General features: G+C 44.2%; 1 protein-coding gene across 1 annotated transcript in view; it reads right to left on the minus strand.

Moving 5' to 3' along the window:
- Window positions 1-24,121, minus strand: part of LOC124004190 (band 4.1-like protein 1) — a 178,807-nt gene that overhangs the window by 63,076 nt on the left and 91,610 nt on the right. The window contains exon 4 of the mRNA XM_046312958.1: window positions 4,168-4,272. Coding sequence (XP_046168914.1) covers window positions 4,168-4,272 — 105 coding nt within the window. The remainder of the gene's footprint in view (window positions 1-4,167; window positions 4,273-24,121) is intronic.

Raw genomic sequence — 24,121 nt, forward strand, 5'->3', positions numbered from 1 at the left:
AGAAAGCTTTCCATAAAATATCACAAGAAAACTATAGTAACATTCAAAGAACATTCTAAGAATGTTATGTAAAACCATATACAGTACATTCCCTTTTCAGCATCAACTAAACACCCTCTATCTTATTGTGTTTACTTTTGTTGGCCACACCTGATCTTAATGAGTGCTTGTTTCCTTTGAAATTGGGTCTGTTTAAATAGACTAAAATGAACAGCTTTGTATGAATATAAAAAACATGGCATGCTATCTCCATCCTTGAATCTCAAATCCTATTTTATTTGCCACATACACATGGTTAGCAGATGTTAATTCAAAATGCTTGTGCTTCTAGTTCTGACAATGCAGTAATAACCAATGAGTAATCTAACCTAACAATTCCAAACCTACTACCTTATACACACAAGTGTAAAGGGAGAAAGAACATGTACATAAAGATATATAAATGAGTGATGGTACAGAACGGCATAGGCTAGATGTAGTAGATGGTATCGAGTACAGTATATACATTTGAGATTAATAATGTAGGGTATGTAAACCTAGTGGCATAGTTTAAAGTGGCTAGTGATACATTTATTACATAAAGATGCAGTAGATGATATAGAGTACAGTATATACATATGAGATGATTAATGTAGGGTATGTAAACAAAGTGGCATAGTTTAAAGTGGCTAGTGATACATTTATTACATAAAGATGCAGTAGATGATATAGAGTACAGTATATACATATACATATGAGATGAGTAATGTAGGGTATGTAAACATTATATTAAGTAGCATTGTTTAAAGTGGCTAGTGATATATTTTTACATCAATTTCCATTATTAAAGTAGCTGGGTTTGAGTCAGTGTGTTGGCAGCAGCCACTCAATGTTAGTGGTGGCTGTTTAACAGTCTGATGGCCTTGTGCATCTCAGTGATTTATTGTGCCACAATATATTGTATGATTTATTCCTAAGCAAATCAAATACATTTCCATGTATCTTATCTGTGCTTGGAGTTCAAAACAATTGACCTGAGCTAGCAGTGTCCCTGCAACCTAAAATTGTACGTTCCCAGAACAGACAAAATGTTCACATCTGTTTTCAGAACATCTAAAAAAACATTAAGATTTACCGGAAAGGAAACTTATGACTTCATTCCAAAAACAAATGGGAACCCAAAAACGTACATTCAAACAAATTCAAATGAACCATGGAATGTGCTAGCTGGGAAGGACATTTTAATCACATATTGTTTGGCTGAGAGTCACTGACATATTCAATCTCTCTCTATCCCAGTCTGCTGTCCCCACATGCTTTGAGATGTTCACCATTGTTCCTGTACCCAAGAAAGAAAGGTAACTGAACTAAATGACCATTGCCCCGTAGCTCTCACTTCTATCATCACAAAGTACTTTGAGAGACTAGTCAAGGATCATATCACCTCTACCCTACCTGACACCCTAGACCCACTTCAATTTGCTTACCGCCAGTTAGATCCACAGACGATGCAGTTGCAATCGCACTGCCCTATCCCATCTGGACAAGAGGAATAACTATGTAAGAATGCTGTTCATTGACTATAAATAAGCATTCAACACCATAGTACCCTCCAAGCTCATCATTAAGCTCAAGGCCCTGGGTCTGAACCCCACCCTGTGCAACTGGGTCCTGGACTTCTTGACGGGCCGCCCCCAAGGTGGTGAAGGTTGGAAACAACACCTCCACTTCGCTGATCCTCAACACTGGGGCCCCACAAGGATGCGTGCTCAGCCCCCTCCTGTACTTACTCCCTGTTCACCCATGCCCCCCTATCCACATCGAGAAGACCGCAGTGGAGAAGGTGGAAAGCTTCAAGTTCCTCAGCGTACACATCACGGACAAACTGAAATGGTCCACCCACACAGACAGTGTGGTGAAGAAGGTGCAACAGCGCCTCTTCAACCTCAGGAGGCTGAAGAAACTTGGATTGGCACCTAAAACCCTCAACTTTTACAGATGCACAATTGAGAGTATCCTGTTGGGCTGTATCACCGCCTGGTACGGCACCTGCACCGCCCGTTACCTCAGGGCTCTCCAGAGAGTGGTGCGGTCTGCCCAACGGATCACTGGGGGCAAAGTACCTGCCCTCCAGGACATCTACAGCAACCGATGTCACAGGAAGGCCAAAAAGATCATCAAGGACAACAACCACCTGAGCCACTATCTGTTCACCCCGCTTTCATCCAGAAGCCAATGTCCCTACAGGTGCATCAAAGCTGGGATGAGAGACTGAAAAACAGCTTCTATCTCAAGGCCATCAGACTGTTAAATAGCCATCACTAGCACATTAGAGGCTGCTGCCCTATAAACATAGACTGGCCACTTTAATAATAGAACACTAGTCACTTTAATAATGTTTACATATTTTGCATTACTCATCTCATATTTATACTGTATTCTATCCTATTCTACCTATTCTATCTTAGTGTGTGCCGCTCTGACATTGCTCGCCCAAATATTTATATACATATTCTTTATCCCATTACACTGTGTATAAGACAGTAGTTTAGGAATTGTTAGTTAGATTACTTGTTGGTTATTACTGCATTGTCGGAACTAGAAGCACAAGCATTTCGCTACACTCGCATTAACATCTGCTAACCATGTGTATGTGACAAATAAAATTTTATTTTATTTTATTTTATTTGAATTCCATACCTTTACTTTAGATGTGTGTATATTTGTGAAATTGTTAGATATTACTTGTTAGATATTACTGCACTGTTGGAGCTACAAACACAAGCATTTCACTACACCCGCAATAACATCTGCTAAACACACGTATGTGACAAAGACAATTTGATTTGATTTAACCTGGGCTGGCTCCTCTGTTTCAAAATCATCAGAAACAGTCGCTGGAGGGGGATGTGAAGCCATTATCCTGATGGTGCTTGTGGAAGGGTGGGGAGGATCTACACATGGAGCTAGCTGGAGCTCAGCAGGCCGTAAAATAACAATGTTTTTCAAGGAACAGAAACAGAAATGAAAGTGATCTAAACTGTTTCGGGAACAGAACCGTTATTTTTAAAAATGGGAACTGATTAGTAACATTATATTATGTTCTAGGCCTTTTTTTCTAGTCCCACAAAGAAACCAAACAAAGCGCCTATGCAGAGCTTTGACTGTCACTGAGAAAAGTATTTTCAGCCTGCCAGCTGAAAAGCTTTGTCGGTTTGTGTGTGTTTAGGCCATCTGCCCCTCCCTCCTCCAAAGCATAGACTACTGTACTGACGTTACAAGCATGATTCAGAAGATAGTGAATGGATTAACATTTTCAACACTAGTTAAGGATACTATAGGCTTAGTTATCACGTTTTATGTTGGATTTATCAACTACAAAAAGGTAAGACGTGTTTTTAATTCTGGTGCAGCTGTGCACACAAGCTTGTTAGCAAGCTACCTCAAAAGACATGAAAAGTTCCTTAATAGAAGCTGTTACTCCTAGGTATAATTCTGTGAACTTAATTCAGATAATTCATGTCATAATAAGATGTAAAGCAATTCAAGCCTACCTCCTCAACCCTCTCCTCCTCAACAGATTTTGCAACAACCTTGTCACTCAATCATTTGGTCTTGTTTGCTATGTTTATATAGGGACATAAAACTAAAACTGAGGAGGCATAAGTTTCAATTGAGGGGGCTAGGCCCTCTTTTCCCCCTCGTGGAGCTGGGCCTGCATTACATACCTTGCCTGTGGTTGAGGTGTACAGAGGTAAGGTAAACCCAAAACACACATCCTCAAAACAACCCTGTCATGACCATTCAGTTCTGTCTCAGTGCCAAATCTTAGCCAGTGGCGTAATAACTAATTACATACATTCTAGTACAATTACCCTTCCTGGTGTCGTTTGGAGAGTCAACAGACATCAGAGGAGCACTAGTCAGCCTTTCTAATGTAGGCTATGATGATGAAGTGTGCAAATGTTTTCTAAGGAGTTTAGAGTGCCATGTTTTCACCATCGCCAGTTTAGGGTGCCATGTTTCCTCCTCCAGCTATGTCATCTGTTATTATGATTTTTCTGAAGACAGTATTTCATAAGAGGAAGAAGTAAGAATGGGGCATAAAGAGAGCAGGGGAGGAAAGGAGGAAAAAGGAGCAGGAGTGGTAAATTAATGGTCACAGCATCTCCATGACAAAGCACTGACCTTTTGGCTTTCTGCATCGCTGTACATCAGGCCAAAGTAGTCCTTCTCCAGCAGGTTGAGGTGCTCACACACCATGTCCAGCAAGGCCTGTCCTCTGCAGTGCTTCTGCAGAAACACACACACAAACACACGTGCCACAAATAAAGTGTTATTTAATCAAGGGTCAGGTCATTTCTGACCATGTGACCTGGCCTCACTAATTAAAGCATTACTGCACACCTTACAAAAATATACCATGGTACTACTATGGTACTTTCATTCATACCATGGTACTACTATGGTCATTTCACTTATACCATGGTATAGTCTGAATCATTATGGTACTACAATGGTACTGCCATTATACCTAAATATTACCATGGTACTGCATAATTTATACCATGGTATAGTCTGAATCATGATGGTGCTACAATGGTACTGCCATTATACCTAAATATTACCATGGTACTGAATAATTTATACCATGGTATAAATCTGAATCATGGAAATGTACCATGGTTTTAGCTTTCAATTATGATGTTACTGCCATGCACCTAAATAATACCATGGTATTGCATCATTCATAACACGGTAGACGTGGATCCTGGAAATACCATGGTTTTAACGCAGTCAAACGACCACCCCTCATCACTGTCAAACGCTCCCTAAAACACTTCTGTGAGCAGGCCTTTCTAATCGACCTGGCCCGGGTATCCTGGAAGGACATTGACCTCATCCCGTCAGTTGAGGATGCCTGGTCATTCTTTAAGAGTAACTTCCTCACCATTTTAGATAAGCATGCTCCGTTAAAAAAATGCAGAACTAAGAACAGATACAGCCCTTGGTTCACTCCAGACCTGACTGCCCTCGACCAGCACAAAAACATCCTGTGGCGGACTGCAATAGCATCGAACAGTCCCCGCGATATGCAACTGTTCAGGGAAGTCAGGAACCAATACACGCAGTCAGTCAGGAAAGCTAAGGCAAGATTCTTCAGGCAGAAGTTTGCATCCTGTAGCTCCAAGTTCTGGGACACTGTGAAGTCCATGGAGAACAAGAGCACCTCCTCCCAGCTGCCCACTGCACTGAGGCTAGGAAACACGGTCACCACCGACAAGTCCATGATTATCGAACAAACTTCAACAAGCATTTCTCAACGGCTGGCCATGCCTTCCGCCTGGCTACTCCTACCTCGGCCAACAGCTCCGCCCCCCCCCCCCCCGCAGCTCCTCGCCCAAGCCTCTCCAGGTTCTCCTTTACCCAAATCCAGACAGCAGATATTCTGAAAGAGCTGCAAAACCTGGACCCGTATAAATCAGCTGGGCTTGACAATCTGGACCCTCTATTTCTGAAACTATCCGCCGCCATTGTCGCAACTCCTATTACCAGCCTGTTCAACCTCTCTTTCATATCGTCTGAGATCCCCAAGGATTGGAAAGCTGCCGCAGTCATCCCCCTCTTCAAAGGGGGGAGACACCCTGGACCCAAACTGTTACAGACCTATATCCATTCTGCCCTGCCTATCTAAGGTCTTCGAAAGCCAAGTCAACAAAGAGGTCACTGACCATCTCGAATCCCACCGCTTCTCCGCTATGCAATCTGGTTTCCGAGCCGGTCACGGGGGCACCTCAGCCACACTCAAGGTACTAAACGACATCATAACCGCCATCGATAAAAGACAGTACTGTGCAGCCGTCTTCATCGACCTTGCCAAGGCTTTCGACTCTGTCAATCACCATATTCTTATCGGCAGACTCAGTAGCCTCGGTTTTTCGGATGATTGCCTTGCCTGGTTCACCAATTACTTTGCAGACAGAGTTCAGTGTGTCAAATCGGAGGGCATGCTGTCCGGTCCTCTGGCAGTCTCTATGAGGGTGCCACAGGGTTCAATTCTCAGGCCGACTCTTTTCTCTGAATATATCAATGATGTTGCTCTTGCTGCGGGCGATTCCCTGATCCACCTCTACGCAGACGACACCATTCTATATACTTTCGGCCCGTCATTGGACACTGTGCTATCTAACCTCCAAACGAGCTTCAATGCCATACAACACTCCTTCCGTGGCCTCCAACTGCTCTTAAACGCTAGTAAAACCAAATGCATGCTTTTCAACCGATCGCTGCCTGCACCCGCATGCCCGACTAGCATCACCACACTGGATGGTTCCGACCTTATATGTGGACACCTATAAGTACCTAGGTGTCTGGCTAGACTGCAAACTCTCCTTCCAGACCCATATCAAACATCTCCAATCAAAAATCAAATCAAGAGTCGGCTTTCTATTCCGCAACAAAGCCTCCTTCACTCACGCTGCCAAGCTTACCCTATTAAAACTGACTATCCTACCGATCCTCGACTTCGGCGATGTCATCTACAAAATTGCTTCCAACACTCTACTCAGCAAACTGGATGCAGTTTATCACAGTGCCATCCGTTTTGTCACTAAAGCACCTTATACTACCCACCACTGCGACTTGTATGCTCTAGTCGGCTGGCCCTCGCTACATATTCGTCGCCAGACCCAATGGCTCCAGGTCATCTACAAGGCCATGCTAGGTAAAGCTCCGCCTTATCTCAGTTCACTGGTCACGATGGCAACACCCATCCGTAGCACGCGCTCCAGCAGGTGTATCTCACTGATCATCCCTAAAGCCAACACCTCATTCGGCCGCCTTTCGTTCCAGTACTCTGCTGCCTGTGACTGGAACAAATTGCAAAAATCGCTGAAGTTGGAGACTTTTATCTCCCTCACCAACTTCAAACATCAGCTATCTGAGCAGCTAACCGATCGCTGCAGCTGTACATAATCTATTGGTAAATAGCCCACCCATTTTCACCTACCTCATCCCCACAGTTTTTATTTATTTACTTTTCTGCTCTTTTGCACACCAATATCTCTACCTGTACATGATCATCTGATCATTTATCACTCCAGTGTTAATCTGCAATATTGTAATTATTCGCCTACCTCCTCATGCCTTTTGCACACATTGTATATAGACTCCCCTTTTTTCTACTGTGTTATTGACTTGTTAATTGTTTTCTCCATGTGTAACTCTGTGTTGTCTGTTCACACTGCTATGCTTTATCTTGGCCAGATCGCAGTTGCAAATGAGAACTTGTTCTCAACTAGCCTACCTGGTTAAATAAAGGTGAAATAAAAATAAAATAAAAATAAAAAAACGGCATCCTACATTATACCATGGTAACTCACAATTATGATAAATGGTACCAATAATTATCATATGGTACCATCTTTATTAATGGTCTGTTACCATAGCACAATGGCAGTATAATACATGCAATAAATAAAAACAAGGTCAAAAGAGTTTGGTCGGTATTATATTGATGAATTTATATACCAGTATAGGAAAGTTTTTGATAAAGTCAGAGGCAGGCTAGTACTGTTGGTCCAAATGTGTCTGTAACATCAAAGAAAAAGGGAAATAGGGGTAATGCTTTCTGTATTAATAGTACCGTTTTTTTGCTCATCTTTGGGTTCCCTTTTTTGCCAACCTAAAATGTGGGAGAATGTAAAATATATGGCTGCCTAATCCTTGGTATTTTGTAATCATATACTGTATTTATAGTCAAGGGGTGTTGCGCTTGTTTCGGCCCACAGAGGGAGCTGCTCGCTCTAGTGGTTGCATCACGTGCTCTCACTCTCACGCTAACCTGCCTAGTAAATGAGTCAGTTGAATGAGAGAGCCAACTGAAGAGAGAAGCACCAGATAAATGTAATATTTTAAACATTATCATCACGGTGAGCAATTGTAAAGCATAGGGTGTGAAACACCCAGTTACGCGGAGTGTAATGATATAATATATTTTTTTATTGATGTTTGGATAGTTGAATTAATTTATAAAAGTCTGTTAGCATAGAAGCTAACGTCGGCTAAAGTTAGTGCCAGTCAAGCTAGCTTGATTTTGGTTTTTGGTCACTGCCTTGGCAGGAAAATACCATTGGTACCGGTGCAAATACCATGGTATTTCCCTGCCATGGTAGTACAATGAAATAATTACCATGGTACTATCATGTTTTTTGGTCAGTACCAAGGCAGGAAAATATCATGGTATTGCAACAGTACCATGGTATTTTCATGCTATGGTAGTGACCAAAAAAATAGGGTTTCCTGCTATGGTCGTGACCAAAAAAATAGGGTTAGGGTTAGGGTTATGGGTTAGGGTTAGGGGTTAGGGTTAGGGCTAACCCTAACCCTAACCCTATTTTTTTCATTGTACTACCATGGTAAATTTTTGCAATGGACTGCATGGTTTTGTTGACATGCACACATTTTTATTACTGGAATTACGTTTATTAGAGTGTCATGTAACTTCAAACGTATCAACCCAACAGAATGTGTCTCTCCCCAACATCATCCCCAACCAGATAGGGAAGCCATCTTGACATCAGCTACTATCTAATGTTGTCTACAGACTATAACAGCTCTTCCCTTGAGTGCTGTGTTACAGTCAGAATTCATCAAATACTTTACTTGGAAAATGAAAACAGAATTTTAGAGGAAGATTGCTTCCTGCATGATACGTGGTCCGAACAAACAGTGGATTGTCGAATGTCACTCATATAACTGTATCCAAATGATTTACTTTCTGATCACATTCCTGGGAAGGAAAGACAGAATACGTGTGAAGATAGTTGTGAAGTTACTCAAATGTCAAAGTAATTCTAGCCAAGAGAGTTGACTGATGGGGCGGCACTTCGCAAATCATTCTAGCGATGTTATACCTTCAAGTAACTTGAACAAAAATAGGGAAAAACGATTGTGTGTAATTTCAAATACACACACATACACATACCAAAACATCACTCTGAAACCAGCACAGTAGCATGGTACCCTGGTCTGTAGATCCCAGAGTTCAGACTATGGGTGCTGCTGCACACACACACAGATACACACACGCTTTTACCTTGGGGTCATAGCCAGCGAGCTGTGTGTGTGAACTGTGTGTGCTGCTCTCCAGGGAGCAAGCTTCTATGCTGCTCACTGCTTGCTTTCCCTAGAGCCTGGTTTCCGTGGTGGCAGGCAGACAGAGCAAGTCGTTGCCAGGGAAACAGATGCAGATGTATGCTCCCTCCCTCTCTTTTTTTGTTCCTTTATATCTCAAGGCCAGAACTGGAGGGAGTGTCTCCTTTGGCTCATTACGGTTGAAGAGATGGTGGGGAAAGACTCTGGAAGCACTTATGAACTCTTACTGTCACTCACCACAGTCCCCATGGTTGTGGAGAGAAGACATGGATGTGGTTGTGGGGTCTGTATGGAGTGGACTGTATGGCTTTAGCATGAGCTATTAAAAGCCCAGTGCAAGCCCAGTTTCACAGGAAAATGTGATTTTCCTGTGTTTTATATATATTTCCACGATGAGGTTGGAATAATACTGTAAAATTGTGAAAATAATGATGCCATTTTAGTGTAACCTATTTGAAAAGAACACCTGAAATTTCATCACCAGGAGGTAAATTTGTTAATAGACCAATAAGAAAGAGAGCTCTAAACCTCTCTGCCAACAGTTAGTTTCTGGATTTACCCTTCCCACTCAGACCACTCCCAGACAGTCCTAGAAAAATTCTTGCTTGAGAAATTATTATTTTTGGCCATTTTAATTTAAAACAATCCCAGTAAGGTACCTAATAGTTACCCAGAAATGATTTGATATTGAGATTTTAAAGAATGGCTGCATTGGACCTTTAAAGATACAGTATGAATGGGCATGTTTAGGATCATAATATGCAGTGACTAAGGCATTGAGGCGTTTCTCCATGGACACTCCCTTTAACAGTGCAATTCATTTAACTCCACTTTGAGCACTTTCACAGCAAATGACAAGCGTTTTCTCTCAAAATAAACACAAGTAACACACTTAAACCATTGCAAAGTGTACAAACAAACTCCCTGTCAGAGTCACAGAGCATTTAAAAAAATATATGGCTCCCAAAATAGCTCCATTCTGCACAATAACAGAGTGCAGCTCATCCATGCATGACCTGGTAGAGTATACACCAGGGAACTGGAGGAAGGGGTGAGGGAAGTGTGGGAGTGCGTAGCCCTGTCTCCCCTCTCTCCACTGTGGCCCCTTGGGAGCCAGAGCCAAGCAGCCATGACAAGACAGGCTAATTAACCCTTGGATGGGGCAACTCCTCCACTGAGAATTGTCACAAAGGGGTGCCTGCCTTCCCTCAACGCTATTATTATCAACTCCTGGAGCATGGAGGAGGTTTGATATGGCAGGCCTGACGTTCCAACCCACCAATTAAACACAGGAAGGGGTTCGGTGGGAGGCCAGAAGTGAGGTGAGGATAAACGTTATACTGCAGCAGCAGCAGGGATGAGTAAAAAGAGAGGGTTGATTTGTACATCATTTTGTAGCAATGAGTGGAAGTACAAAAGGAAGCAAATGATACTTCTTTGCATAAAGGCTTTGAGAATCATAATGTGGAGTTTTATTTCCAGTGCTGAGAACAGCTTGAGTTGCTTTAGAGTATTTGAAATTGAAAAAATTGTGACATTTTCTTTTGAGAAAGATTGATAAAAGCAAGGGAAATGTTCTAGAGATTATAATATCAGAAACACACTCACATACCAGAAGTATCCTAAGGGCAGCTCACAATAACACAATATTCTAATTTCTACTTTACTGCACCTGGGTCGCAAAATTGAATGAGTATAGATTTCCCATTGTTCTGTCACTGGGTTTTGTTGAGGGATTTTATTGGGCAGAAGAGGGATGTCATTTTACCCTCAAATTGTACAATATTTCTGCTCTGTTATGTTGCATATCTATATATACAGGAGGCTTTCAGCCAAGCCTTAGCTTTTGATAATATATACTGAACAAAAATATAAACACAACATGTGAAGTGTTGGCCCCATATTTCATGAGCTGAAATAAAATATCCCAGAAATGTTCCATATGCACAAAAAAGCTTATTTTTCTCAAATGTTGTGCACATATTTGTTTACATTCCTGTAAGTGAGCATTTTTCCTTTGCCAAGATAATCCATCCACCTGACAGGTATGGTATATCAAGAAGCTGATTAAACAGCATAATTACTATTATTAAAGCCAGCAGCATACCACCCTACATACCACTGCTGACTTGCTTCTGAAGCTAAGCAGGCTTGGTCCTGGTCAGTGCCTGGATGGGAGACCAGATGCTGCTAGAAGTTGTGTTGGAGGGCCAGTAGGAGGCATTTTTTCCTCTGGTCTAAAAAATATCCCAATGCCTGAGGACAGTGATTGGGGACATTGCCCTGTGCTGTCTTTCGGATGGGACGTTAAACGGGTGTACTGACTCTCTGCGGTCATTAAAGATCCCATGGCACTTATTGTAAGAGTAGGGGTGTTAACCCCGGTGTCCTGGCTAAATTCCTAATCTGGCCATCATGGTCACCTAATAATCCCCAGTTTACAATTGGTTCTTTCATCCCTGTAACTATTCCTCAGGTCGTTGCTGCAAATGAGAATGTGTTCTCAGTCAACTTACCTGGTAAAATAACAGATAAATTATTACACAGGTGCACCTTGTGCTTGGTACAATAAAAGGCCATTCTAAAATGTGCAGTTTTTTCACACAACACAATGCCACAGATGTTTCAAGTGTTGAGGGAGTGCGCAATTTGCATGCTGACTGCAGGAATGTCCAAAAGAGCTTTTGCCAGAGAAGTGAATGTTCATTTCTCAACCATAAACTGCCTCAAATGTAGTTTTAGAGAATTAGACAGTACATCCAACCGGCCTTACAACTGCAAACCACAACCCAGGACCTCCAGATCCGGCTTCACCTGCGGGATCGTCTGGTGGAGGGCTGGTGCTGAGGACTATGTCTGTCTGTAATAACGTGCCTTTTGTTGGGAAAAAATGCCTTCTTTGCTCTTGCTCTTTCCCAACAATGCAGTCTTCAATATCAGTAGTACTGGTTGATAATAAACAGCTAGATGGTGCCGACACAGATGGTTGCCTTGCTTCAGGTCCTTAAAAAAACAAATAACTGCATACTTTTCTATGTGTTATTTCTGACATTGTTAGCCTAGAAAATCTAAAGTGTTATTACATACAACTGGGAAGAACTTTTGGATATAAAAGCGATGTCAACGTACCATCATTACGACCAGGAATACAACTTTCCCGAAGCAGATCTTTTGTTCGGACCTCCACCCTAGACATGCAATCTTATCCCAGTGGCCGACCCAAAACAACACGGTCACCCTGGACATGCAATCTTATCCCAGAGGCAGATGGAGCAGCCTACTGGTCAGACTCAGAAGGCGAGCACACCATCCACCACTTCCGTGCATATTTCTCGCCAATGTACAAGCTCTAGATAACAAGGTGGACGAAATTAGAGCACGAGTTGCCTTCACGGAAACATGGATCACTCTGGATATGTTGTCAGAGTCCGTACAGCCACCCGGTTTCTTCACGGATCTCGCCGACAGAAACAAACATCTCTCTAGTAAGAAGAAGGGCGTGGGTGTATGCCTTTATGATTAATGACTCATGGTGTAATCTCAACAACATACAAGAACTCAATTCTTTTTGTTCACCCGACCTAGAATTCCTTACAATAAAATGCCGACCGCATTATCTTCCAAGCAAATTCTGACTACGCTGACTAGGTGAGCAAGTTTATTAGCAAGTGCATCGGAGATGTCGTTCCCTATGTGACCATTAACACCTTCCCTAACCAGAAACCGTGGATTGATGGTAGCATTCGCGCAAACTGAACTAAATGACTATCGCCCCTTTGCGCTCACTTCTGTCATCATAAAGTGCTTTCAGAGACTAGTCAAGGATCATATCACCTCCACCCTACCTGAAACCCTAGACCCACTCCAATTTGCTTACCGCCCCAATAGGTCCACTGACGATGCAATTGCCATCACACTGTACACTACCCTATCCCACCTGGACAAGAAGAATACCTACAGTATGTAAAACGCTGTTCATTTGCTACAGCTCAGCATTTAACACCATAGTGCACTCCAAACTCGTCATTAAGCCCGAGACCCTGGGTCTGTTCAACTGGGCCCTGGACTTTGACGGGCCATGCCCAGGTGGTGAAGGTAGAAAACAACATCTCCACCCGCTGATCCGCAACACTGAGGCCCCACAAGGGTGCGTTCTCAGCCCTCTCCTGTACTCCCTGTTCACCCATGTCTGCGTAGCCATGCACGCTTCCATCTCAATCATCAAGTTTGCAGATGATACTACAGTGGAAGGCCTGATTACCAACAACGACAAATCTACAGGGAGGAGGTGAGGGCCCTGGGAATGTGGTGTCAGGAAAATAACCTCTCACTCAACATCAACAAAACAAAGGAGATGATCATGGACTTCAGGAAACAGCAGAGGGAGCACTCCACGATCCAGATCGACGGGACAGTAATGGAGTAGGTAGAAAGTTTTAAGTTCCTCTGCGTACAAATCACAGACAAACTGAAATGGTCCACCCACACAGACATCGTGGTGAATTTTTGATTTTTTTATTTCATCTTTATTTAACCAGGTAGGCCAGTTGAGAACAAGTTCTCATTTACAACTGGGACCTGGCCAAGATAAAGCAAAGCAGTGCGACAAAAACAACACAGAGTTACACATAAAAAATGTACAGTCAATAAAACAATAGAAAAGTCTATGTACAGTGTGTGCAAATGTAGAAGACTAGGGAGGTAGGCAATACATAGGCCATAGAGGCGAAAATAATAACAATTTAGCATTAATACTGGAGTGATAGATGTGCAGATGGTGATGTGCAAGTAGAGATACTGGGGTACAAAAGAGCAAGAGGATAAGTAATAATATGGGGATGAGGTAGTTGGATGTGCTATTTAAAGATTGGCTATGTACAGGTACAGTGATCGGTATGCTGCTTGACAACTGATGCTTAAAGTTAGAGAGGGAGATATGTCTCCAGCTTCTGTGGCACTGCACTGCAATTCATTCCAGTCATTGGCAGCAGAGAACTGGAAGGAAAGGCGGCCAAAGGAAGTGTTGGCTTTGGGGATGACCAGTGAAATATAACTGCTGGAGCGCGTGCTATGGGTGGGTGTTGCTATGGTGACCAGTGAGCTGAGATAAGGCGGGGTTTTACCTAGCAAAGACTTATATATGACCTGGAGCCAGTTGGTTTGGCGAAGAATATATAGCGAGGGCCAGCCAACAAGAGCATACAGGTCGCAGTGGTGGGTAGTATATGGGGCTTTGGTGACAAAACAAATGGCACTGTGATAGACTACATCCAGCATGCTGAGTAGATTGTTGTGGGCTATTTTGTAAATTACATCACCGAAATCAAGGATCTATAGTCTAGTCAGTTTTAGTCAGTCTAGTCAGTGTGTTTGGCAGCATGAGTGAAGGAGGCATTATTGCGAAATAGGAAGCCGATTCTAGATGAATTTTGTATTGCAGATGTGAGAATGGAAGGAGAGTTTACAGTCTAACCAGACACCTAAATATTTGTAGTCGTCCACATATTCTAGGTGAGAACCGTCCAGAGTAGTGATGCTAGTCGGGCGGGATGGTGTGGGCAGCAATCAGTTGAAGAGCCACGGAAGGAGTGTCGTATGGCGTTGAAGCTCGTTTGGAGGTTTGTTGGCACAGTGTCCAAAGAAGGGCAAGGTGTTTACAGAATAGTGTCGTCTGCATAGGTGGATCAGATAATCACCAGCGGCAACGGTGAGAGACTTGTTTCTGGAAAGGTGGATTTTTAAAGTAGAAGCTCAAATTGTTTTGGCACAGAAATGGATAGTATGACAGAACTCTGCAGGCTATCTCTGCAGTAGATTGCAACTACGCCCCCTTTGGCAGTTCTATCTTGACGGAAAATGTTATAGTTTGGGATGGAAATATCAGGTTTTTGGTGGCCTTCCTAAGCCAGGATTCAGACACGGCTAGGGTATCCGGGTTGTCGGAGTGTGCTAAAGCAGTGAATAAAAAACTTAGGGAGGTTAACATGCATGAAACCAATGCTTTTACGGTTACAGAAGTCAACAAACGTGAGTGCCTGGGAATGGGAGTGATTCTGGGTGTTGCAGGGCCTAGGAGAAGAGTACGGATAAAGGAACTGGTCATCTAGTGCGTTCGGAACAGAAAGTAAAAGGAGCAGGTTTCTGGACGCGGAAGAATAGATTCAAGGCATAATGGACAGACAAGGGTATGGTAGGATGTGAGTACAGTTGAGGTAAGCCTCGGCATTGAGTGATGATGAGAGAGGTTTTGAGGCATCATTTAAGATAGGTGCGTCACCGCATATGTGGGGGGTGTAACAAAAGGGCTCGCTAAGGCATATTGAGCAGGGCTGGAGGCTCTACAGTGGAGGCTCTACACGTGAAAACCTTGTGAAGACTTACAGAAAACGTTTAACCTCTGTCATTGCCAACAAAGGGTATATAACAAAGTATTGAGATAAACTTCTGTTATTGACCAAATACTTATTTTCCACCATAATTTGCAAATAAATTCATTAAAAATCCTACAATGTGATTTTCTGGGTTTTTTTTCCTCATTTTGTCTGTCATAGCTGAAGTGTACCTATGATGAAAATTACAGGCCTCTCTCATCTTTTTAAGTGGGAGAACTTGCACAATTGGTGTCTGACTAAATACTTTTTTGCCACACTGTACTAGGGACGTGTCACGACTCCGACCGAAGGCGGCTCCCCTTCCCGTTCGGGTGGCGCTCGGCGGTCGTCGTCGCCGGCCTACTAGCTGCCACTGATTATTTTCTCCGCCTCCTTAGTGTTTATTGAGTACACCTGTTTTGAGTTAGTTGTTTTGAGTTAGTTGCAATTAGTGAGGCTTTATTAGTCAGCCTGGTTCTTTGTGCGGGATTGATTATTGTATCCCTGGTGTTTGCACGTGTACGTGCACGTGCAAATGTACGTGTACATGTACGTGTTCGTGTAGTTTGTGCTAGACTGTTTTCGTTCCCTGTGTCTCGGGCATTTTGTTTGAGCACCCGAAAGTGGGGTGACCGTAGTTCATCGTGTGTGCATTAAAGAAGCACTTTATTGAACTCTGCTTTCCTGCGCCTGATTTCACCCTCACGACACCCAGGACCTTACAGAATCCCCCACCGAGACCTACAGGTGATCAGTACAACAACAACCGAGACATTTAATCAGGAACAGACATGAAACAAGACAGGAACAGCGTCAGCACACGGGTATACAAGGACATATGACAATCAATGCTGGAGCGGGGAACCAAACAGATATAGGGGAGGTAATAATCCAATAATCGCTGATGTGCGTGCCGGAGGGAAGGCAGGTGTGCATAATGCTGGGGAGCCTGGCGCTCGCCAGGGAGGGGGAGCTGGAGCAGGTGTGACAGTAGGCCTGTAGGGAAGATAGGCCATATGGAGATGTTTATATTAAAAATATTATATATTTTTTAAGTTCCTAACTTGTTTGGTAAGATTAGTACAGATTTTCTCAGGGGAACCCACATGAGGCCTGACTCCAAGATTGGGAACCACTCTACTAACCTCTCCCTCTGCTTGCTTCCTCTCTCTGTCTCCTCTCTCTGTCTCCTCTGCTTCCTCCTCCTTTTTGTTTGCGCATTTAGTACAGTAATCCAAATTCATGACGCGTGATCACTAGGAGCAGACGAAAAGTCCAAAAGTTCCGTTACAATTCGTAGAAACGTCAAACGATGTATAGAATCAATCTTTAGGATGTTTTTAACATAAATCTTCAATAATGTTCCAACCGGAGAATTCCTTTGTCTTCAGAATTGCAATGGAACTCAAGCTAACTCTCACGTGAACGAGCGTGGCCAGCTCGTGGCTCTCTGGCAGACCCCTGACTCATTCCCCTCTCATTCGCTCCCACTTCACAGTACATTTACATTTACATTTAAGTCATTTAGCAGACGCTCTTATCCAGAGCGACTTACAAATTGGTGCATTCACCTTATGACATCCAGTGGAACAGTCACTTTACAATAGTGCATCTAAAACTTAAGGGGGGGGGGGGGTGAGAGGGATTACTTATCCTATCCTAGGTATTCCTTAAAGAGGTGGGGTTTCAGGTGTCTCCGGAAGGTGGTGATTGACTCCGCTGTCCTGGCGTCGTGAGGGAGTTTGTTCCACCATTGGGGGGCCAGGGCAGCGAACAGTTTTGACTGCGCTGAGCGGGAGCTGTACTTCCTCAGTGGTAGGGAGGCGAGCAGGCCAGAGGTGGATGAACGCAGTGCCCTTGTTTGGGTGTAGGGCCTGATCAGAGCCTGGAGGTACTGAGGTGCCGTTCCCCTCACAGCTCCGTAGGCAAGCACCATGGTCTTGTAGCGGATGCGAGATTCAACTGGAAGCCAGTGGAGAGAACGGAGGAGCGGGGTGACGTGAGAGAACTTGGGAAGGTTGAACACCAGACGGGCTGCGGCGTTCTGGATGAGTTGAAGGGGTTTAATGGCACAGGCAGGGAGCCCAGCCAACAGCGAGTTGCAGTAATCCAGACGGGAGATGACAAGTGCCTGGATTAGGACCTGCGCCGCTTCCTGTGTGAGGCAGGGTCGTACTCTGCGGATGTTGTAGAGCATGAACCTACAGGAACGGGCCACCGCCTTGATGTTGGTTGAGAACGATAGGGTGTTGTCCAGGATCACGCCAAGGTTCTTGGCGCTCTGGGAGGAGGACACAATGGAGTTGTCAACCGTGATGGCGAGATCATGGAACGGGCAGTCCTTCCCCGGGAGGAAGAGCAGCTCCGTCTTGCCGAGGTTCAGCTTGAGGTGGTGATCCGTCATCCACACTGATATGTCTGCCAGACATGCAGAGATGCGATTCGCCACCTGGTCATCAGAAGGGGGAAAGGAGAAGATTAATTGTGTGTCGTCTGCATAGCAATGATAAGAGAGACCATGTGAGGTTATGACAGAGCCAAGTGACTTGGTGTATAGCGAGAATAGGAGAGGGCCAAGAACAGAGCCCTGGGGGACACCAGTGGTGAGAGCGCGTGGTGAGGAGACAGATTCTCGCCACGCCACCTGGTAGGAGCGACCTGTCAGGTAGGACGCAATCCAAGCGTGGGCCACGCCGGAGATGCCCAACTCAGAGAGGGTGGAGAGGAGGATCTGATGGTTCACAGTATCGAAGGCAGCCGATAGATCTAGAAGGATGAGAGCAGAGGAGAGAGAGTTAGCTTTAGCAGTGCGGAGCGCCTCCATGATACAGAGGAGAGCAGTCTCAGTTGAATGACTAGTCTTGAAACCTGACTGATTTGGATCAAGAAGGTCATTCAGAGAGAGATAGCGGGAGAGCTGGCCAAGGACGGCACGTTCAAGAGTTTTGGAGAGAAAAGAAAGAAGGGATACTGGTCTGTAATTGTTGACATCGGAGGGATCGAGTGTAGGTTTTTTCAGAAGGGGTGCAACTCTCGCTCTCTTGAAGACGGAAGGGACGTAGCCAGCGGTCAGGGATGAGTTGATGAGCGAGGTGAGGTAAGGGAGAAGGTCTCCGGAAATGGTCTGGAGAAGAGAGGAGGGGATAGGGTCAAGCGGGCAGGTTGTTGGGCGGCCAGCCGTCACAAGACGCGAGATTTCATCTGGAGAGAGAGGGGAGAAAGAGGTCAGAGCACAGGGTAGGGCAGTGTGAGCAGAACCAGCGGTGTCGTTTGACTTAGCAAATGAGGATCGGATGTCGTCGACCTTCTTTTCAAAATGGTTGACGAAGTCATCTGCAGAGAGGGAGGAGGGGGGGAGGAGGATTCAGGAGGGAGGAGAAGGTGGCAAAGAGCTTCCTAGGGTTAGAGGCAGATGCTTGGAATTTAGCGTGGTAGAAAGTGGCTTTAGCAGCAGAGACAGAGGAGGAAAATGTAGAGAGGAGGGAGTGAAAGGATGCCAGGTCCGCAGGGAGGCGAGTTTTCCTCCATTTCCGCTCGGCTGCCCGGAGCCCTGTTCTGTGAGCTCGCAATGAGTCATCGAGCCACGGAGCGGGAGGGGAGGACCGAGCCGGCCTGGAGGATAGGGGACATAGAGAGTCAAGGGATGCAGAGAGGGAGGAGAGGAGGGTTGAGAAGGCAGAATCAGGAGATAGGTGGGAGAAGGTTTGAGCGGAGGGAAGAGATGATAGGATGGAAGAGGAGAGAGTAGCGGGGGAGAGAGAGCGAAGGTTGGGACGGCGCGATACCATCCGAGTAGGGGCAGTGTGGGAGGTGTTGGATGAGAGCGAGAGGGAAAAGGATACAAGGTAGTGGTCGGAGACTTGGAGGGGAGTTGCAATGAGGTTAGTGGAAGAACAGCATCTAGTAAAGATGAGGTCGAGCGTATTGCCTGCCTTGTGAGTAGGGGGAAGGTGAGAGGGTGAGGTCAAAAGAGGAGAGGAGTGGAAAGAAGGAGGCAGAGAGGAAAGAGTCAAAGGTAGACGTGGGGAGGTTGAAGTCGCCCAGAACTGTGAGAGGTGAGCCGTCCTCAGGAAAGGAGCTTATCAAGGCATCAAGCTCATTGATGAACTCTCCGAGGAACCTGGAGGGCGATAAATGATAAGGATGTTAAGCTTGAAAGGGCTAGTAACTGTGACAGCATGGAATTCAAAGGAGGCGATAGACAGATGGGTAAGGGGAGAAAGAGAGAATGACCACTTGGGAGAGATGAGGATCCCGGTGCCACCACCCCGCTGACCAGACGCTCTCGGGGTGTGCGAGAACACGTGGGCGGACGAAGAGAGAGCAGTAGGAGTAGCAGTGTTGTCTGTGGTGATCCATGTTTCCGTCAGTGCCAAGAAGTCGAGGGACTGGAGGGAGGCATAGGCTGAGATGAACTCTGCCTTGTTGACCGCAGATTGGCAGTTCCAGAGGCTACTGGAGACCTGGAACTCCACGTGGGTCGTGCGCGCTGGGACCACCAGAGTAGGGTGGCGCGGCCACGCGGTGTGGAGCGTTTGTATGGTCTGTGCAGAGAGGAGAGAACAGGGATAAACAGACACATAGTTGACAGGCTACAGAAGAGGCTACGCTAATGCAAAGGAGATTGGAATGACAAGTGGACTACACGTCTCGAATGTTCAGAAAGTTAAGCTACGTAGCAAGAATCTTATTGACTAAAATGATTAAAATGATACAGTACTGCTGAAGTAGGCCAGCTGGCAGTGGGTGCGTTGTTGACACTACACTAATCAAGTCGTTCCGTTGAGTGTAATAGTTTCTGCAGTGTTGCTATTCGGGGGCTAGCTAGCAGTGTTGTTTACGTTACGTTGCGTTAAAAGAACGACAATAGCTGGCTAGCGAACCTAGAAAATCGCTCTAGACTACACAATTATCTTTGATACAAAGACGGCTATGTAGCTAGCTATGTAGCTAGCTACGATCAAACAAATCAAACCGTTGTACTGTAATGAAATTAAGTGAAAATGTGATACTACCTGTGAATGCGACCGGGTTGTTGAGTTCTATACAGAAGACGTTGGCTAGCGTTGGCTAGCTAGCAGAGTCACCTATGTTAAGGACGACAAATAGCTGGCTAGCTAACCTTGGTAAATTAAGATAATCACTCTAAGACTACACACTCTAAACCTAAACAACACAATTATCTTGGATACGATGATACGAAGACAGCAAAGACAGCTATGTAGCTAGCTAACACTACACTAATCAAGTCGTTCAGTTGAGTGTAATAGTTTCTCCAGTGCAGCTAATCAGTGGACGTTAGCTAGCTGGCCAGTGAAGACTACGTTAGGACGGCGAAATACGATAATTACGCAATTATCTTTGATACAAAGACGGCTATGTAGCTAGCTGAGAAGAAATTGCTAAGATTAGACAAATCAAACCGTTGTGCTATAATGAAATATAATGAAAAAGTTATACTACCCGCGGGAGCGAAGTGCAGATGCGACCACTCGCTCCAACCGGAACCGGAACCGCAGTAGAAGCATCAAACAAGGTTCTGAAGACTGTTGACATCTAGTGGAAGCCTTAGGAAGTGCAATATGACCAATATCCCACTGTATCTTCAATAGGCAATGAGTTGAAAACCTACAAACCTCAGATTTCCCACTTCCTGGTTGGATTTTTTCTCAGGTTTTTGCCTGCCATATAAGTTCTGTTATACTGACAGACATAATTCAAACAGAGACTTCAGAGTGTTTGCTATCCAAATATACTAATAATATGCATATCTTAGCTTCTGGGATTGAGTAGCAGGCAGTTTACTCTGGGCACCTCTGGGCACCTTATTCATCCAAGCTACTCAATACTGCCCCCAGCCATAAGAAGTTTTAATAATGTTTACATATTCTACATTACTCATCTCATATGTATACACTATATTCTACACCATCTACTGCATCTTGCCTATGCCGCACTCCATCTGTAACGGCTGTTTTAAGAAGAGGACCAAGGTGCAGCATGGTACATGTTCATGATTTTTAATAAAACTGAACACTAGAACAAAAAAATAACGAAGCAGACCAAACGAAACAGTTCTGTCTGGTGCAGACACACAAAACATAAAATTACTACACACAAAACACAGGTGGGAAAAGGCTACCTAAGTACCAAACACACAGAAATAGAAAACACAGAACACAACACATAGAATGCCCACCCCAACCCACGCCCTGACCGAACCAAAATAAACACATAAAAGGGATCTCTAAGGTCAGGGCGTGACACCATCGCTCATCCATATATTTATATGTACATTTTCTTATTCATCCCTTTACATGTGTGTGTATTTGTGTGTATAAGGTAGTTGTTGTTGTTAATTTGTGAACAAGAAGCACAAGCATTTCGCTACACTCGCATTAACATCTGCTAACCGTGTGTATGTGATAATAAAATGTAATTTGATTTTTACTATAACATTTTTAAGTCAAGTAGAATGAAAACACTAGAAATATAAATAAAAAAAGAGCACGAGAATGTAAGTCAGTTATATTGTATACAGGGTCAAGAACATATTTCAATGTGTAGGGATACTGGAGTGGTAGGGTTAGATATGCATAGGGGTAAGGTGACTAGGCATCAGGATACATGATAAACAGAGTAGCAGCCGTGTATACTGTATAATAATTGCATGTGTGTGTGTGTGTAGAGTTAGTATGAATGTGTGTGCGCGTTGTGTGTGGGTTGGTTCTTCTATCCTTGTGGGTACCTAAGGATAGTAAAACAAGGAATATTCTCTGTTGTGGGGACATTTCCCACATCCCCATGAGGACAAAGGCTATTTTAAGCTTAGGGGTTAGATTTAGGGTTAGGGTTACAATTAGGGTTAGGCTAAGGGGTTAGAGGTTAGGTTTAGGAGTTAGGTTTAGGGTTTGGGTTACGGGTTAGGTGAAGGAAAAATAGTATTTTGAATGGAAATACAGTTTGGATCCCCATGAGGATAGAATAACATAATGTGTGTGTGTTGGAGTTTCAGTGTGTGTTGAGTGTGCATAAATAAAAATACAATCGAACGGTCAATGCAGATAGCCCATGTAGCCATTTTGTTAGCAATTTAGCAGTCTTGTGGCTTGAGGATAGAAGCTGTTCAGGAGCCTGTTGGTGTCAGACTTGATGCTCTGGTACCACTTGTTATGCGGAAGCAGAGAGAACCGTCTTTGTCTTGGGTGACTAGTCTTTAACCTTTTTAGCATGAGAGCTACTTTTCTAGCTTTCAAATAGGCACATTCTTCTCTTCTCCTGTCCCCTGCAACTCTTAAAGTAGTGCTCTATATTTTCTGTCAATATAACTGGTAAAATAATGGTTCATAAACAAACTTATCAATCTACGATTTTCTCTCCAAGTTATGTTTTATATTTTCGAAAAATATGTTCTCAGTTTAATATTTCCTGATTTAGATGTACAATTTCAATTGTTCATAGAGAAACAAAGACATTGGATGTTCTGAGTTATTTTGTTATTATTCGACCGTGCTGGTCATTTATGAACATTTGAACATCTTGGCCATGTTCTGTTATAATCTCCACCCGGCACAGCCAGAAGAGGACTGGCCACCCCACATAGCCTGGTTCCTCTCTAGGTTTCTTCCTAGGTTTTGGCCTTTCTAGGGAGTTTTTCCTAGCCACCGTGCTTTTACACCTGCATTGCTTGCTGTTTGGGGTTTTAGGCTGGGTTTCTGTACAGCACTTTGAGATATCAGCTGATGTGCGAAGGGCTATATAAATACATTTGATTTGATTTGATTTGATTCTGAGTCCATGTCAATGCTTAAACCTGAAATAAAGGTCTGAAATAAAATAACACATTTTTATATTTGAGTGTAATTCTCCTTTAATTGCCATCTAGCGAGTGAGAAATGTGCTGTCTAATGTGCCGGTCTAGCGATGGCTCTGTACTGCTGCTGCTCATTTCATGGCAAAGTTTAGATACAAATGATATATTTACTCATGATATTATTCTGCCAGGTAAGCCTACTTTGCAGTTAACTTTTAATTGAGAAGGTTTTGGGGAAAGTACTTCTGTCAACCCACAAAATGGTTATCATATCAAATGATTACAGACTCGGACAAGGAGCGGTTGAAAATGAATGTGAATATGCCTGCCGGCTGTTCTGCGCATTCTCTGAGAACGCGCCCTGGAATACCGTTCAGCCCGTGGCCTTACGAGTGTTGACCTGATTAAAAACCTTACCTCAAGTTGGCCTCAGAGAGCGAGATCACCCCTGCGTCAGAGGGGGCCCTCATGCACGGCCCTGTGTTGTTTTTGCCAAAGTGTGCATAAAATGCATTGAGTACGTCGGGGCAGATCATGGCTGGATCTTCCTTTGTAATCCGTAATGGACTGTAGTCCCTGCCACATTCGGCGGGCAGCGGAGCCTGTAATAGGATTCCACCTTTTCCTATATTGTCATTTTGCTTGTTTGATGGTTCTTATTGTGCTTGTTTGTGCCCCCAGCCTTAGCCTTGGGGTTGGCTGCGGTAGCCCTGTCCTTAGGCTTAGCGCCAACCTCTGTGTTAATCCAGGGCTTTTGATTGGGGAAGCAGTGATCATTCACTGTGGGGACAATGATGGCAAT

Source organism: Oncorhynchus gorbuscha, linkage group LG18, assembly GCF_021184085.1.
Source record: "Oncorhynchus gorbuscha isolate QuinsamMale2020 ecotype Even-year linkage group LG18, OgorEven_v1.0, whole genome shotgun sequence".
Classification (NCBI taxonomy): domain Eukaryota; kingdom Metazoa; phylum Chordata; class Actinopteri; order Salmoniformes; family Salmonidae; genus Oncorhynchus; species Oncorhynchus gorbuscha.